Raw genomic sequence first — 15,397 nt, 5'->3', positions numbered from 1 at the left:
GATTTGGCCAGTCCACTATGGCTAAATCACTCTAACTTAGCAAAATTAGCTTTTCCCCAATTCGGAACTTTTATTCCAGGCCTATTCTTGTCCTTATCCGTAACCAACTTGAATCTGACTGAATTATGGTCACTGGCACCCAAATGCTCCCCCACTAATACCCCTTCAACCTGCCCAGCTTCATTCCCTAAAACTAAATCCAAGACCGCCCCCTCTCGTGTTGGGCTTGTTGCATACTGACTCAAAAAGTTCTCTTGAATGCATTTCAAGAATTCCGCACCCTCTATACACTTCACACTAAATTTGTCCCAGTCAATATTTGGCTAGTTAAAATCCCCTACTATTACTACCCTATGGATTTTAGACTTCACATCAATTTGCCTTTTTATTTGCTCCTCTATCTCCCTCCCACTGTTTGGGGGTCAATAATACACACCCAGCAGTGTGATCGCCCCTTTTTTATTTTTCAATTCGACCCATATGGCCTCAGTTGATGATCCCTCTAACACATCATCCCTCCTCACCGCTGTAATAGTTTCTTTAATCAGTACCACAACCTTCCCCCCGCCCCCCCCTTACCCCCTCTATCTTGTCTAAAAATCCTGTAGCCAGGAATATTGATCTGCCAAACCTGCCCCTCTTTCAGCCATGTTTCTGTAATGGCTATAATGTCATACTCCCAAGTGTCTACCTGTGCTCTTAGCTCATCTGCCTTATTCGCTATACTCCTTGCATTAAAGTATATACCATTCAACACAGGAAGATCTCCTTGCTTACTACACACTAAGCCCTGTTTCCTCTGTCTTACAGATTTGCTTTCTAAATCCTTGCTGTCCAACTTCTGCTTTACTTCCTTCCCGTTTGAATTCATTCTCAGGTTCCCATCCTCCTGCCAAGCTAGTTTAAACTCTCCCCAACAGCACTAGCAAAACTCCCCGTGAGGATATTGGTCCCGGTGCTGTTTGAGGTGTAACCCGTCTGATTTGTACAGGTCCTATCTCCCCCAGAAGTGGTCCCAATGCCTCAAGAATTTAAAGCCCTCCCTCCTACACCCATTTTCCAGCCACGTGTTCATCCTCTCTATCCTTCTATTCTTATACTCATTAGCACATGGCACCGGTAGTAACCCGGAGATTACGACCTTTTGAGGTCCTACCCTTTAATTTTCTTCCAAGCTCCTTAAATTCTTCCTGTAGGACCTTATCCCTCATTTTACCTATGTCGTTGGTGCCAATATGGACCACGACCTCTAGCTGTTTACCCTCTTTCTACCCCCCCCCCCGGCCCCCCCGCAGGATGCCCTGCGTCCGCTCTGTGTGAAATCCTTGACTCTGACACTAGAGAGGCACCATACCATTCGGGAGTCACGTCTACGGACGCAGAAACGCCTGTCTGTTCCCCTAACTATAGAATCCCCTATCCTAGGTCTTTTTTGTTCTTCATCCCTCCCCCCTGTGCAGCTGAGCCACCTTGGAATTGGCTCTGGCTGCACCCCCCAGAGGCTCCATCGTCCTCACCGATACTCAGAATAGAATATTGATTTGAAAGCAAGATGGACTCACGGGGGGACTCCTGCGCTACCTGCCTAGCACACTTACTACGTCTGATGGTCACCCATTTCCCCTGCAGCTGCACGCCTTCAAGCTGCGTGGTAACCACCTCCTGTAACGTGCTATCCACGTAATTCTCAGCCTCACTGATGCACCTTATTGACTCCATCCGCTGCTCCAGCTCCGAAACGCAGAGCTCGAGCAGTTGAAGCTGGAGACACCTCCTGCACACATGGTTGTCTAGGCTGCGCGAAGCGTCCAGGACTTCCCACATGCCGCAGGATGTGCACTCCACAGGACTGAGCTGTGCTGCCATCCCTCTAGTTAGACTTATCTAGTTTAAAATCTACTTAAAAAGAAATAGAGAAAAGAGAGCTACTCACCAACTCACTTGACCGATCACTGTGGCCTCCCGAACTCACCGCCCTGTGTGGCCTCCCGACTTCTCGGCCTCCGAACTCCTGACTTGCCGACCTCGGGACCTACCGAATCGCTGACCTCCGGGCCTACCTACCTACTTGTTCTTGGCATACTTTCCCGCTCCATAGAATTGGGGTATTATAAAGTAGAAATATTGGTCACATTGATTATAGGGCAGCTGAAAGTCCAGAATCATTTGTTGAAATGAGTTGAGGATCACCTTCTCCCCCTTGCACATCCCCATCAGTTTGCAAAGATTGCCTTCCATCCATTGCAGTTCAAATATTAGCTTCTTTGAAGTGCAGCAAATACACATCAGTGAGTATTGAAATGTTTTGAAGTATCAACTTCTACTTAATTCAGGTAGTTGGGCAGGATCATCCATCAGTGCAAAGTGGGAGAGGGTTTAAGTTTAGCAGCACTGACCAAATATCTGCCTAGCACACTTACTACGTCTGGTGGTCACCCATTTCCCCTGCAGCTGCACGCCTTCAAGCTGCGTGGTAACCACCTCCTGTAACGTGCTATCCACGTAATTCTCAGCCTCATGGATGCACCTTATTGACTCCATCCGCTGCTCCAGCTCCAGGACTGAAAGTAGTCAAGTCCCCTGGTCCTGATGAAATGCATCCCAGGGTATTAAAAGAGATGGCGGAAGTTATAGCAGATGCATTCGTTATAATCTACCAAAATTCTCTGGACTCTGGGGAGGTACCAGCGGATTGGAAAGCAGCTAATGTAACGCCTCTGTTTAAAAAAGGGGGCAGGCAAAAGGCAGGTAACTATAGGCCGGTTAGTTTAACATCTGTAGTGGGGAAAATGCTTGAAACTATCATTAAGGAAGAAATAGCGGGACATCTAGATAGGAATTGTGCAATCAAGCAGACGCAGCATGGATTCATGAAGGGGAAATCATGTTTAACTAACTTACTGGAATTCTTTGAGGATATAACGAGCATGGTGGATAGAGGTGTACCGATGGATGTGGTGTATTTAGATTTCCAAAAGCCACACAAAAGGTTACTGCAGAAGATAGAGGTACGTGGAGTCAGAGGAAATGTATTAGCATGGGTAGAGAATTGGCTGGCTAACAGAAAGCAGATAGTCGGGATAAATGGGTCCTTTTCCGGTTGGAAATCAGTGGTTAGTGGTGTGCCACAGGGATCAGTTGTGGCACACCACTAACCACTGATGCTGGGACCACAACTGTTTACAATATACATAGATGACCTACAAGAGGGGACAGAGTGTAGTGCAACAAAATTTGCAGATGACACTAAGATTAGTGGGAAAGCGGGTTCTGTAGAGGACTCAGAGAGGCTGCAAGGAGATTTGGATAGGTTAAGCGAATGGGCTAAGGTTTGGCAGATGGAATACAATGTCGGAAAGTGTGAGGTCATCCACCTTGGGGGAAAAAAAACAGTTAAAGGGAATATTATTTGAATGGGGAGAAATTACAACATGCTGTGGTGCAGAGGGACCTGGGGGTCCTTGTGCATGAAACTCTAATCCCAAAAGGTTAGTTTGCAGGTGCAGCAGGTAATCAGGAAGGCGAATGGAATGTTGGCCTTCATTGCGAGAGGGATGGAGTACAAAAGCAGGGAGGTCTTGCTGCAACTGTATAAGGTATTGGTAAGGCCGCACCTGGAGTACTGCGTGCAGTTTTGGTCACCTTACTTAAGGAAGGATATACTGGCTTTGGAAGGGGTAGAGATGATTCACTAGGCTGATTCCAGAAATGAGGGGGCTACCTTATGATGATAGATTGAGTAGACTAGGTCTTTACTCGTTGGAGTTCAGATGGATGAGGGGTGATCTTATAGAAACATTTAAAATCATGAAAGGGATAGACAAGATAGAGGCAGAGAGGTTGTTTCCATTGGTGGGGGATACTAGAACTAGGGGGCACAGCCTCAAAATACGGAGGAGCCAATTTAAAACCGAGTTGAGAAATAATTTCTTCTCCCAGAGGGTTGTGAATCTGTGGAATTCTCTGCCCAAGGAAGCAGTTGAGGCTAGGTCATTGAATGTTTTCAAGTCAAAGATAGATAGATTTTTAACCAATAAGGGAATTAAGGGTTACGGGGAGAGGGCGGGTTAGTGGAGCTGAGTCCACGACCAGATCAGCCATGATCTTATTGAATGGCGGAGCAGGCTCGAGGGGCTAGATGGCCTACTCCTGTTCCTAATTCTTATGTTCTTATCACCTGCTCTGAAGCAGACTTCAATATGACTTGTACCTTGCTCTTCAGCCGTAGATGATGGTGGTAAAATGAAATGAATATATACTTTGCAGAAATTCACAATTGTTTTTTGTTCCTAAAGGTATCAAATACGATGCAGAAAAAGAAGAAAAACAACGGCAGGAAAACAAGCAGAAAGAGCTACTGCGAATTGAAGATGCCTTGCAAAAAGCAGCAAAGAAAGGTATGTTTGGTCTGCTTGTTCTCCCAATTCCTTTCTAATTGCACGTGATGTGATTTAGACTGTTCTATTATGGCTCACAGTCTTTAATCCGCAGAACATTGTCCCAATGGTCTGCATCCTGAGCGTGTCTTCTGTTCATGCAATTCAAAACAAGGAAATAAATCAACACACATGCCGACTCAGGTTTCCAGCCTGTCGACATTTCAGAAGAAAAATCCTGATTTGAGATAATCAATATACCAACAACAACTTGTACTTATATAGCTATTAATATCACAAGGCGCTTCACAGATGTATTATGAGATAAAAAATTTTACACCGAATTGCATAAGTAAAATTAGCGCAGGTGACTAAAAGCTTGGTCAAAGAGGTAGGTTTTAAGGAGCGTCTTGAAGGAGGAAAGAGAGATCGCGAAGCGGAGAGGTTTAGGGAGGGAGTTTCAGAGCTTGGGGCTCAGGCAACAGAAAGCACGGCCACCAATGGTTGAGCAATTATAATCGGGGATGCTCAGGAGCGCAGACATCTCTGGGGATTGTGGGGCTGGAGGAGGTTACAGAGATGGGGAGGGACAAGGCCATGGAGGGATTTGCAAATGAGGATGAGAATTTTGAAATATAAACCAATAAGTTCAATTGGAGGGCAGGGCTGAAAGGTGTTACAATCAATAAATTCAACATCACTTTCTCCACACGCACGCACGCACACACATTTGGGCCAGTTACGTTTTAAGATGAGTCGATGGCTTCTAAGTGTCACAGTTCCCGGGTATGTTTATTTAGCATTTGTTCCCAAAGCAGTCACATGCAACAAGCTGCAGAAAGCTTTTAAAACTTTTTTTATTTTCTTCAAAAAAACACACAACTTTCTAGGCTGTTGCAACTGTGAAGATTTATTTTCTACAAAACCACTTGTAATTGCATTTTGAGAGAATGAGAATATTTCCTGGTGTGACTGCATTAACTTTATTTTGAGCATTCCTAGCACTGCACTTGTGCAATGCCATGATGTGGAAATAAAATAGGCAGTGGGATTGAAATGACCAAATAGTTTCATTTCATTTAAAAAAAAATACACACTGATTCCATTTTAAAGATCTTACTAGTGGACGACTGTGACGTGTGACGCAGACTGTTGGCTTGTCTGTGAGTTACAGTGCCCGCTTATGCTCAGTAAATTTCTATGCTGGTTTCAATTTGTTCACTGGAGAAACTAAAATGTCCACACCAATCATGTTGGTGCAAATGTGGTTTTCGAGTTATTTGCTATAAAACAAACTCTGCAGATTTTTAAATAAAAAAAAATGAAGGGAAATCTAATCTAGCAAAATAATTTGCTGATGTGCAAAGTTTTAACACCAACCTAGTTTCTACATCTTGATCTGTGTTGCATGTAAAAGCATTCCTGAGCAGTAAAGCAACTACTGCCATCGAGTGCATGCAGCATCTTGTGGCTAACTTACTATTTTTCTTGGCTCGGTGTTCAGGCATATTGTACGACAGCAACCTGCTCTCCAGCTGGATGGGTGAACCCATCAACATTTATACAGATTTCAGTGTGTTGTTAGCTGCTTGAGAAGGTGGAAAAGATAATTCGTGTGGTTTGTCCTGATTTCATGAACAATTTCAAAATTGCTTTTGCAGAAATTGGACATTTCAAAGATTTGTGTTCCTGCAAGTTCATTAACAAAAAAAGATGTTTCATTTTTCGGAAAGAAAGGTGTCTTTGTACAGAGAGATGGGATGGATCGTTACGGCATGTATTAGAAAGGTGGATTGAGATCACCTTCTTGATGAAGTTACACATCATCCACTCGTAAGGAAGATGCTGGTGTGTTTCTCACCTTCCCACACCCCTAAACCTCTCTTGGTGATGTCCGAACCTAGGTGGAACAAATGACAAGCGGAGTGTTAACATTGTTTTTTAGGCCACTTGTCCCACTGCTCGTGCTCTCAAAGCTGAATGAATCATTTTGAATTACTTCTTCATTCTTTCCTGGAATTGCCCAGCAAGGAGGTACTGTGGAATATTTTGAAGTCTGGGATGAGGAGGTATTTATTACGCTCCAGTCTTTTTACATTATCAAATCCCCTGGCCAGATACCATTCTGTACAGTGCCGAACAGACCAGCGAGCACATTCCCAGGGCGCCCATAAGATTGATTGGACAATGGAGAAGTTCTGAAAGATTGGAAGCACACCAACATGGTGTTTATACTGTTCCAAAAAGAAAATGGGATTGCTCTAACCGAGATAAATTGGCCTTGTAGCAAAAAACAGAAACTATATTCGAGTTGGGTGTGTACCTGCATATACCTTAATAACTAGCAGTCAACATGCTTTTAATGTCTGCTGGAAAAACCTTCTCCACTTCTTTGAGGACGTCATAAGTAAAATAGTGTGTGGAAGCTACTGCAAAATAGTTTATTTGGACGCTTTTGATAGAATTCCCACATAGAAACATAGAAAATAGGTGCAGGAGTCGGCCATTCGGCCCTTCGAGCCTGCACTGCCATTCAATGAGTTCATGGCTGAACATGCAACTTCAGTACCCCATTCCTGCTTTCTCGCCATACCCCTTGATCCCCCTAGTAGTAAGGTCTACATCTAACTCCTTTTTGAATATATTTAGTGAAATTGGCCTCAACAACTTTCTGTGGTAGAGAATTCGACAGGTTCACCACTCTCTGGGTAAAGAAGGTTCTTCTCAGAAATAGAAACAGAAACAGAAAATAGGTGCAGGAGTAGGCCATTCAGCCCTTCGAGCCTGCACCACCATTCAATAGGATCATGGCTGATCATTCACCTCAGTACCCCTTTCCAGCTTTCTCTCCATACGCCTTGATCCCTTTAGCCGAAAGGGCCTTATCTAACTCCCTCTTGAATATATCCAATGAACTGGCATCAACAACACTCTGCGGTAGGGAATTCCACAGGTTAACAACTCTGAGTGAAGAAGTTTCTCCTCATCTCAGTCCTAAATGGCTTACCCCTTATCCTTAGACTAGGTCCCCTGGTTCTGGACTTCCCCAACATCAAGAACATTATTCCTGCATCAGTCCCGTCAGAATTTTATATGTTTCTATGAGATCCCCTCTCATCCTTCTAACCTCCACTGAATACAGGCCCAGTCGATCCAGTTTTTCCTCATATGTCAGTCCTGCCATCCCAGGATCAGTCTGGTGAACCTTTGCTGCACTCCCTCAATAGCAAGAATGTCCTTCCTCAGGTTAGGAGACCAAAACTGTACACATTACTCCAGGTGTGGCCTCAGCAAGGCTTGTACAACTGTAGTAACACCCCCCTGCCCCTGTACTCAAATCCCCTCGCTATGAAGGCCAACATGCCATTTGCCTTTTTCACCGCTTGCTGTACCTGCATACCAACCTTCAATGACTGATGTACCATGACACCCAGGTCTCGTTGCACCTCCCCTTTTCCTAATCGGTCATCATTCAGATAATAGTCTGTCTCACTGTTTTTACTAGTAAGGAGGAGGAACTGAGGGAAATCCTTAGTCGGGAAATTGTGTTGGGGAAATTGATGGGATTGAAGGCCGATAAATCCCCAGGGCCTGATGGACTGCATCCCAGAGTACTTAAGGAGGTGGCCTTGGAAATAGGGGATGCATTGACAGTCACTTTCCAACATTCCATTGACTCTGGATCAGTTCCTATCGAGTGGAGGGTAGCCAATGTAACCCCACTTTTTAAAAAAGGAGGGAGAGAGAAAACGGGGAATTATAGACCGGTCAGCCTGACATTGGTAGTGGGTAAGATGATGGAATCAATTATTAAGGATGTCATAGCAGCGCATTTGGAAAGAGGTGACATGATAGGTCCAAGTCAGCATGGATTTGTGAAAGGGAAATCATGCTTGACAAATCTTCTAGAATTTTTTGAGGATGTTTCCAGTAGAGTGGACAAGGGAGAACCAGTTGATGTGGTATATTTGGACTTTCAGAAGGCTTTCGACAAGGTCCCACACAAGAGATTAATGTGCAAAGTTAAAGCACATGGGATTGGGGGTAGTGTGCTGACATGGATTGAGAACTGGTTGTCAGACAGGAAGCAAAGAGTAGGAGTAAATGGTACTTTTCAGAATGGCAGGCGGTGACTAGTGGGGTACCGCAAGGCTCTGTGCTGGGGCCCCAGCTGTTTACATTGTACATTAATGATTTAGACGAGGGGATTAAATGTAGTATCTCCAAATTTGCGGATGACACTAAGTTAGGTGGCAGTGTGAGCTGTGAGGAGGATGCTATGAGGCTGCAGTGCGACTTGGATAGGTTCAGTGAGTGGGCAAATGCATGGCAGATGAAGTATAATGTGGATAAATGTGAGGTTATCCACTTGGGTGGTAAAAACAGAGAGACAGACTATTATCTGAATGGTGACAGATTAGGAAAAGGGGAGGTGCAACGAGACCTGGGTGTCATGGTACATCAGTCATTGAAGGTTGGCATGCAAGTACAGCAGGCGGTTAAGAAAGCAAATGGCATGTTGGCCTTCATAGCGAGGGGATTTGAGTACAGGGGCAGGGAGGTGTTGCTACAGTTGTACAGGGCCTTGGTGAGGCCACACCTGGAGTATTGTGTACAGTTTTGGTCTCCTAATCTGAGGAAGGACATTCTTGCTATTGAGGGAGTACAGCGAAGGTTCACCAGACTGATTCCCGGGATGGTGGGACTGACCTATCAAGAAAGACTGGATCAACTGGGCTTGTATTCACTGGAGTTCAGAAGAATGAGAGGGGACCTCATAGAAACGTTTAAAATTCTGACGGGTTTAGACAGGTTAGATGCAGGAAGAATGTTCCCAATGTTGGGGAAGTCCAGAACCAGGGGTCACAGTCTAAGGATAAGGGGTAAGCCATTTAGGACCGAGATGAGGAGAAACTTCTTCACCCAGAGAGTGGTGAACCTATGGAATTCTCTACCACAGAAAGTTGTTGAGGCCAATTCACTAAATATATTCAAAAAGGAGTTAGATGTCGACCTTACTACTAGGGGGATCAAGGGGTATGGCGAGAAAGCAGGAATGGGGTACTGAAGTTGCATGTTCAGCCATGAACTCATTGCAGGCTCGAAGGGCCGAATGTCCTACTCCTGCACCTATTTTCTATGTTTCTATGTTTCTATGAGGATTTTAGGATCATCATCTTGAAGAGTTCAGACCTACCTGCAAGATGCAGGTTTTTTGAATGGGCCCCTGGGCTACATTGTTTTCAAAGTAGCTTAGCACTCCTTTCCCATGGTCATGCCAACAAGCTTTACACATTGTCGTCATTTCTGCAGCAAAGAACGCATTGTTAGTCAGTTTAATTTTGCCTTTGGCTCAAGACTGACCGATTCATCGTGCTGTTGCTGGAACGTAACAAGCTAAGGTTGTTCACTCTCCTTTTGGTGAAGCACAGTTCTTGCAGCCTCTATTCCGACAAATCCACATTAGGTTCTTTCCTTGGGGGTTGGAAATATTGAGTGCATTTAATAGAAAGGAGGATCAGTTCATCTTTTTATATTTGTGAGTTAAGAATTCTCTTCCTTTTTATAGAGCGAGCCGTCCTATTTCCCTCAACAGCCGTCTTTGTTCAAATGCTTTCTGCTAGCGATGGAAGTAAAGAGAATGGTTCTGGACATCCTGATTTTCATGAAAGTTGCTCGTGATTGTATTATGCTGATCTATAATTAAACAATTGCTGCCGAATCTCTCTAACATGGATACTAAATGTATTTCCATTCCTCAATGATATTTAGGCAAATCAAGCTCTATTGTCTGGTTCTGCAGGCAAGTTTTAATAGTTTCTGTGATGTACCAGTCTGTTCCTGATGATTCAAAGGGGGGGGCGGTTTGTGCTAAAAGTATTTGAATTCAAATGACTGGATAATTATCCAATGTAAATAACACAGTAGAAATTTAATTTGGTATTCTTAGCACCATCATCATTTGAATTAAACGACTTTGTATTCATCAGAGAGACTGAATACTGTGTACTCTCATTCAGTTAGTAAATCCCCTTGAACTGTATAAATGTCATTGATCTGCAAATGGCTGAGAATATTGGAAGATGAGAACTTCTCTCTGGTTTGCTATTTGGATGGCATGATGCATCTAATAACTTGGAATTGTTGGAATTTGTATGATTAATTTAATAGATTAACATAATTTAGCATAAATTGTTAATTACATCTTAAAAATCAGGGGAATTGGCTGTAAAGCATTTATAAAGCGCAATTTTTTTTCTGGTTTAAAATTAATTGTTTTCACTTTTTAAAAATCATGAACATTGAATCACTGTGTAGCTAGCAACCTGGCTGTATATTAGGCCCACAGGTTAGTCAAGATTTAATTCTTCCACAGTTCCAATTCTGATTTCCCTTTTTCCCCTCTTTCCCCTTTTTGGCCATGACCCTCATTTCTCCTGAAACAGTGACTCGTGCTAGTCTGAGTTCATGGGTATCACTGGCCCTCCACTGTTAACCAGGTGGATGGATGGTTGACTGTGGGAGCCAGACGAACCAAATCAGATCTGGTTCTGAGACCCCACATCGAACAGAGATGAAGTTGAGTGCCTCTCTGGTCTATATGACTCAATGCCACTGCATTTAGCAGCAAAGCCATTGGGAAAGATCTATGTACTTTTCTGAAAATTGTGTATTGAAAGGATTGATGCTACATCTGGAATTATATTTTTCGAAGTGTGCCAATATTTTACTACTGAGTTGAAGATCTGGTTAAAATGTCTTTATACTGTGCTTAATTGTGAATACTGTCTTCATGCATAATATTTATTGTTACTGCTGCGTGCTGGGATGAAGGTGCCTCTTCAGGAGAATTCTTGTTTTCCCTGGAAAGCTATGTTTATAAGGACGTCAAACCTGGTAGGTACTTCAATGAAAAATAGCATTATATTAGTTTTGTTCTAATATACCCAAGAAGTTAAAAAGTATATAGTTTATTTTGTGGGGGCATGTGATGTTACATCAAAAAGAAACTCGAATTTTTCCACATAGACCTCTTGACGAGCTTCATCTAAGTTAAAGCAAACCAGCACCAGTGTCTTTACTGTGAATAAATAGAACAGAGAGGGAGCATTTAAACTAGTGAGGTAGTGGAAAATGTCTGTCTGGGGAAGGGGTTAAGAATAAACACATGAACAGTTAAAACAAACTAGAATGTTGAGCTTAGAAGGGTTTATAGAACCAAATTGGGACGATGGTCAATACTGAGGAGGACTGCAACAAATTACACAAAGGCATTAATAAACTTGCAGAATGGACATATAATTGGCAGATGAATTTCAACAGATATATGGTGAGTTAGTACATTTTGGTGGGAAGAATAGGCACAAGGCACTTATTACTGGGAGGGTGCGAGTCTGTGCGGGGTAGAGAAGCAAAGAGATCTGAGTACAAATACATAAATCACTAAAAGATGCGACACAGGTTAACAAGCCCATAAAAAAAGCAAACCAGACACGGGTTTATTTCTAGAGGGATAGAATTGAAAAGTAGGGAAGTTATGCGAAGCTTGTAGCGAACCTTGGTTAGACCACACTTGGAGTATTGCGTACAATTCTGGTTGCTATATCATGAAAAGAATATAGTCACCTGGAGAGGTACAGAAAAGATTTACAAACATGATACCAGAAATGCGAGGGTATATATACATATCAGGAAATGAACAACAGGCTGGGGTCTCTTCGCAAAGAGAAGGCCGAGGGGTGACCTAATTAAGATCTTTTTAAAATTATGAAAGGTTTTGATAGAGTAGATAGAGAGAGAATGTTTCCACTTGTGGAGAAGAGCATAACTAGAGGCCATCAATATAAGAAATCCAATAGGGAATTCAGAAGAAACTTCGTTACCCAGAAAGTGGTGAGAATGTGGAACTCGCTACCATAGGGAGTGGTTGAAGCAAATAGTATAAATGCATTTATAAGGGGTGGTTAGATAAACATATAAGGGAGAAGGGAATGGAGGGTTATGCTGATAGATTTAGATGAGGAAGAGCGCTTGCTTAGGGAGTCTTGTGTCAGGCATGCGGACGATGTGGCTGCCCAACGGAGCTGGTCGGTGCTTCGATGCTGGGGATGATGGCCTGATTGTTGGTGTGTCTGTCCTCCCAGTGGATTTGAAGGATCTTGCGGAGGCAGTGTTGGTGGTACTTCTCCGTGCTTTGAGATGTCTGCTGCATATGGTCCATGTCTCCGAGCCATATAGGAGGGCGGGTATCACTACTGCCCTGTAGACCATAAGCTTGATACCAGATTTGAGGTCCTGGTCTTCTCTACTCACAACTCCTACACAGTAAGCAAGCCCCAGGTGGGCAGAAGAAACGTTTCAAGCACCCCCTCGAAGCCTCCTTGATAAAGTGCAACATCCCCACTGACACCTGGGAGCCCCTGGCTAAGTGGAGGAAGTGCATCCGGGAGGGCACTGAGCATCTCTAATCTCGTCACCGAGAGCATGCAGAAAACGGGCGCAGACAGCGGAAGGAGCGTGCGGCAAACCAGTCCTACCCTCCCTTTCCCTCAACCACTGTCTTCCCAACCTGTGACGGAGACTGTAATTCCTTTATTGGACTGTGCAGCCACCTGAGAACTCACTTTTAGAGTGGAAGCATGTCTTCCTCGATTTTGAGGGACTGCCTATGAGATGAGGAAAGACTGGAGGAGGCTCGAGTGGAGCATAAATGCCGGTATGGACTAGTTGTGCTGAATGGTCTGTTTCTGTGCTGTATATCCTATGTAATCCTATGTCATCATCATCATGTAAGCATGTGCTTTCGGTATGCTTTAAACAAAGATCGTCAAGGAAAGAATAAAGGGACAGGGAAGCGGCACGGGCAGGTCCAAAATATTCAGAGATTTGTGAAGTGAGCTTAGCTGGTTGAATTTTTAAAGAAATCACAGTGTATTGATAAAGGAAATGTTGGAGATGTTCCAATTACGGGTTTTTAAGACAGTGTTTGATATGGTGCCACACAATGAGACTTCCCATGAAAATGGATTAATGACTTGGATAAAACAATAGAGAGCCATATATCCAAGTTTGCTGATGATGGAAAGATTGACGGAAGCATAAAATTGCAAAGAGAGATTGATCGATTAATTGAGTGGGCAAAACTGTGGCAAATGGATTTCAACACCGGTAAGTGTGAGGTCATGAATTTTGGACCAAAAAAGATAGATCTGAGTATTTGTTTAGTGAAAACCTAGAAATAGTGGGGGTCCAAAGAGATTTAGGGATCCATGTACACCGATCACGAAGTTAATCAAAAGGCTAATGAAATGTTACTTTATATGTAGAGGTTTGGAATATAAAGGAAAGGAAGTAGTTGCTATAGCTATACATAGTCCTGGTTAGATCACATCTGGAGTACTGTGTACAGACTCTGGGCACCGCAGCTTAGGAAGAAGTGCAGCGCAGATTCACCAGAATGTTACCAGGGCTCCAAGCCTTAAATTTTAAGATGCGATTACATAAACTAAGCTTGTATTCCCTGGGATATAGAAGGCTAAGGGGTGATTTGATTGCTGTTTTAGGATTTTGTAAGGAATTGATAGAGTAGATAGAGAGAAACCTTTTTCACTGATAAGTCTAGAGCAAAGGGTCATTCAGGAAGATGCTCGGCCACACTACTTCACACCGAGTAGCAGAAGTGTGGAACTCTCTGCCACCAAAAGCAGCAAATGCTAGCTCAATTAAAAACCTAAAATCGGAGATTGATAACTTTTTGTGAGCCAAGTGTATAAAGGGATATGGAACCAAGCAGGTGGATGGAGTCAGGATACAGATCAGCCATGATCTCAGTGGATGGCCGAACATGCTCAAGGGACTGAATTGCAATGACTGAAACTCAAAGAGCAAGTTATTATTTAAATGGAGAAAGATTGCAAAGTGCTGCAGTACAGCAAGACCTGGGAGGACTTGTGCATGAAACACAAAAGGATAGTATGCAGGTACAGCAAGTGATCAGGAAGGTCAATGGTATCTTGGTCTTTATTCCAAAGGGGATGGAGTATAAAAGCAGGGAAGTCTTGCGACAGCTATACAAGGTTTTGGTGAGGCCACACCTGGAATACTGCGTGCAGTTTGGGTTTCCCTATTTACGAAAGGATATACTTGCTTTGGAGGCAGTTCAGAGAAGGTTCACTAGTTGATTCCGGGGGTAAAGGGTTTGACTTATGAGGAAAGGTTGAGTAGGTTGGGCCTCTACTCATTGGAGTTCAGAAGAATGAGAGGCGATCTTATCGAAATGTATAAGATTATGAGGTGTGCTTGACAAGGTGGATGCAGAGAGGATGTTTCCACTGATGGGGGAGACTAGAACTAGAGGGCATGGTCTTAGAATAAGAGGCTGCCCATTTAAAGCAGATGAGGAGAAATTTGCCATTCATGGAATAAAAACAGAAAATGCTAGAAATACTCAACAGCTCTGGCAGCATCTGTGGAGAGAGAAACAAAGTTAATGGTTCAGGTCGATGACCGTTCGTTTTTCTCTCTACAGATGCTCTGTGTTTATTTCAGATTTCCTCTTGCCATTAATGAGTCCTTTCTGTAAAAGAGAGAATTCTGTGAAGATAGTATGCCCTAACTAGCAGTTGAATGCATTAAGAAGGGAGTTGCTGACATTTATATCTCTTCAATGAACATAAGAACATAAGAATTAGGAACAGGAGTAGGCTATCTAACCCCTTGAGCCTGCTCCGCCATTCAATAAGATCATGGCTGATCTGGCCGTGGACTCAGCTCCACTTACCCGCCCTCTCCCCGTAACCCTTAATTCCCTTATTGGTTAAAAATCTATCTATCTGTGACTTGAATACATTCAATGAGCTAGCCTCAACTGCTTCCTTGGGCAGAGAATTCCACAGATTCACAACCCTCTGGGAGAAAAAATTCCTTCTCAACTCGGTTTTAAATTGGCTCCCCTGTATTTTGAGGCTGTGCCCCCTAGTTCTACCTCCCCTACCAGTGGAAACAACTGGTCAGCAATTGAA

The 15,397-nt window shown here is 43.4% G+C and overlaps 1 protein-coding gene across 2 annotated transcripts in view; it reads left to right on the top strand.

Moving 5' to 3' along the window:
- The window catches only part of vps13c (vacuolar protein sorting 13 homolog C), a 385,292-nt gene that overhangs the window by 55,978 nt on the left and 313,917 nt on the right, over positions 1–15,397 (top strand). Inside the window, exons 5-6 of one of the 2 annotated variants that reach the window (XM_070865205.1) lie at positions 4,296–4,397; positions 11,211–11,273. In XM_070865205.1, coding sequence (XP_070721306.1) covers positions 4,296–4,397; positions 11,211–11,273 — 165 coding nt within the window. The remainder of the gene's footprint in view (positions 1–4,295; positions 4,398–11,210; positions 11,274–15,397) is intronic. The other variant, XM_070865206.1, reaches the window with a different exon arrangement.

Source organism: Pristiophorus japonicus, chromosome 21 (assembly GCF_044704955.1).
Source record: "Pristiophorus japonicus isolate sPriJap1 chromosome 21, sPriJap1.hap1, whole genome shotgun sequence".
Lineage (NCBI taxonomy): Eukaryota > Metazoa > Chordata > Chondrichthyes > Pristiophoridae > Pristiophorus > Pristiophorus japonicus.
Note: the sequence above shows the minus strand (reverse complement) of the source record. Positions and strands in the feature narration are given on the sequence as shown.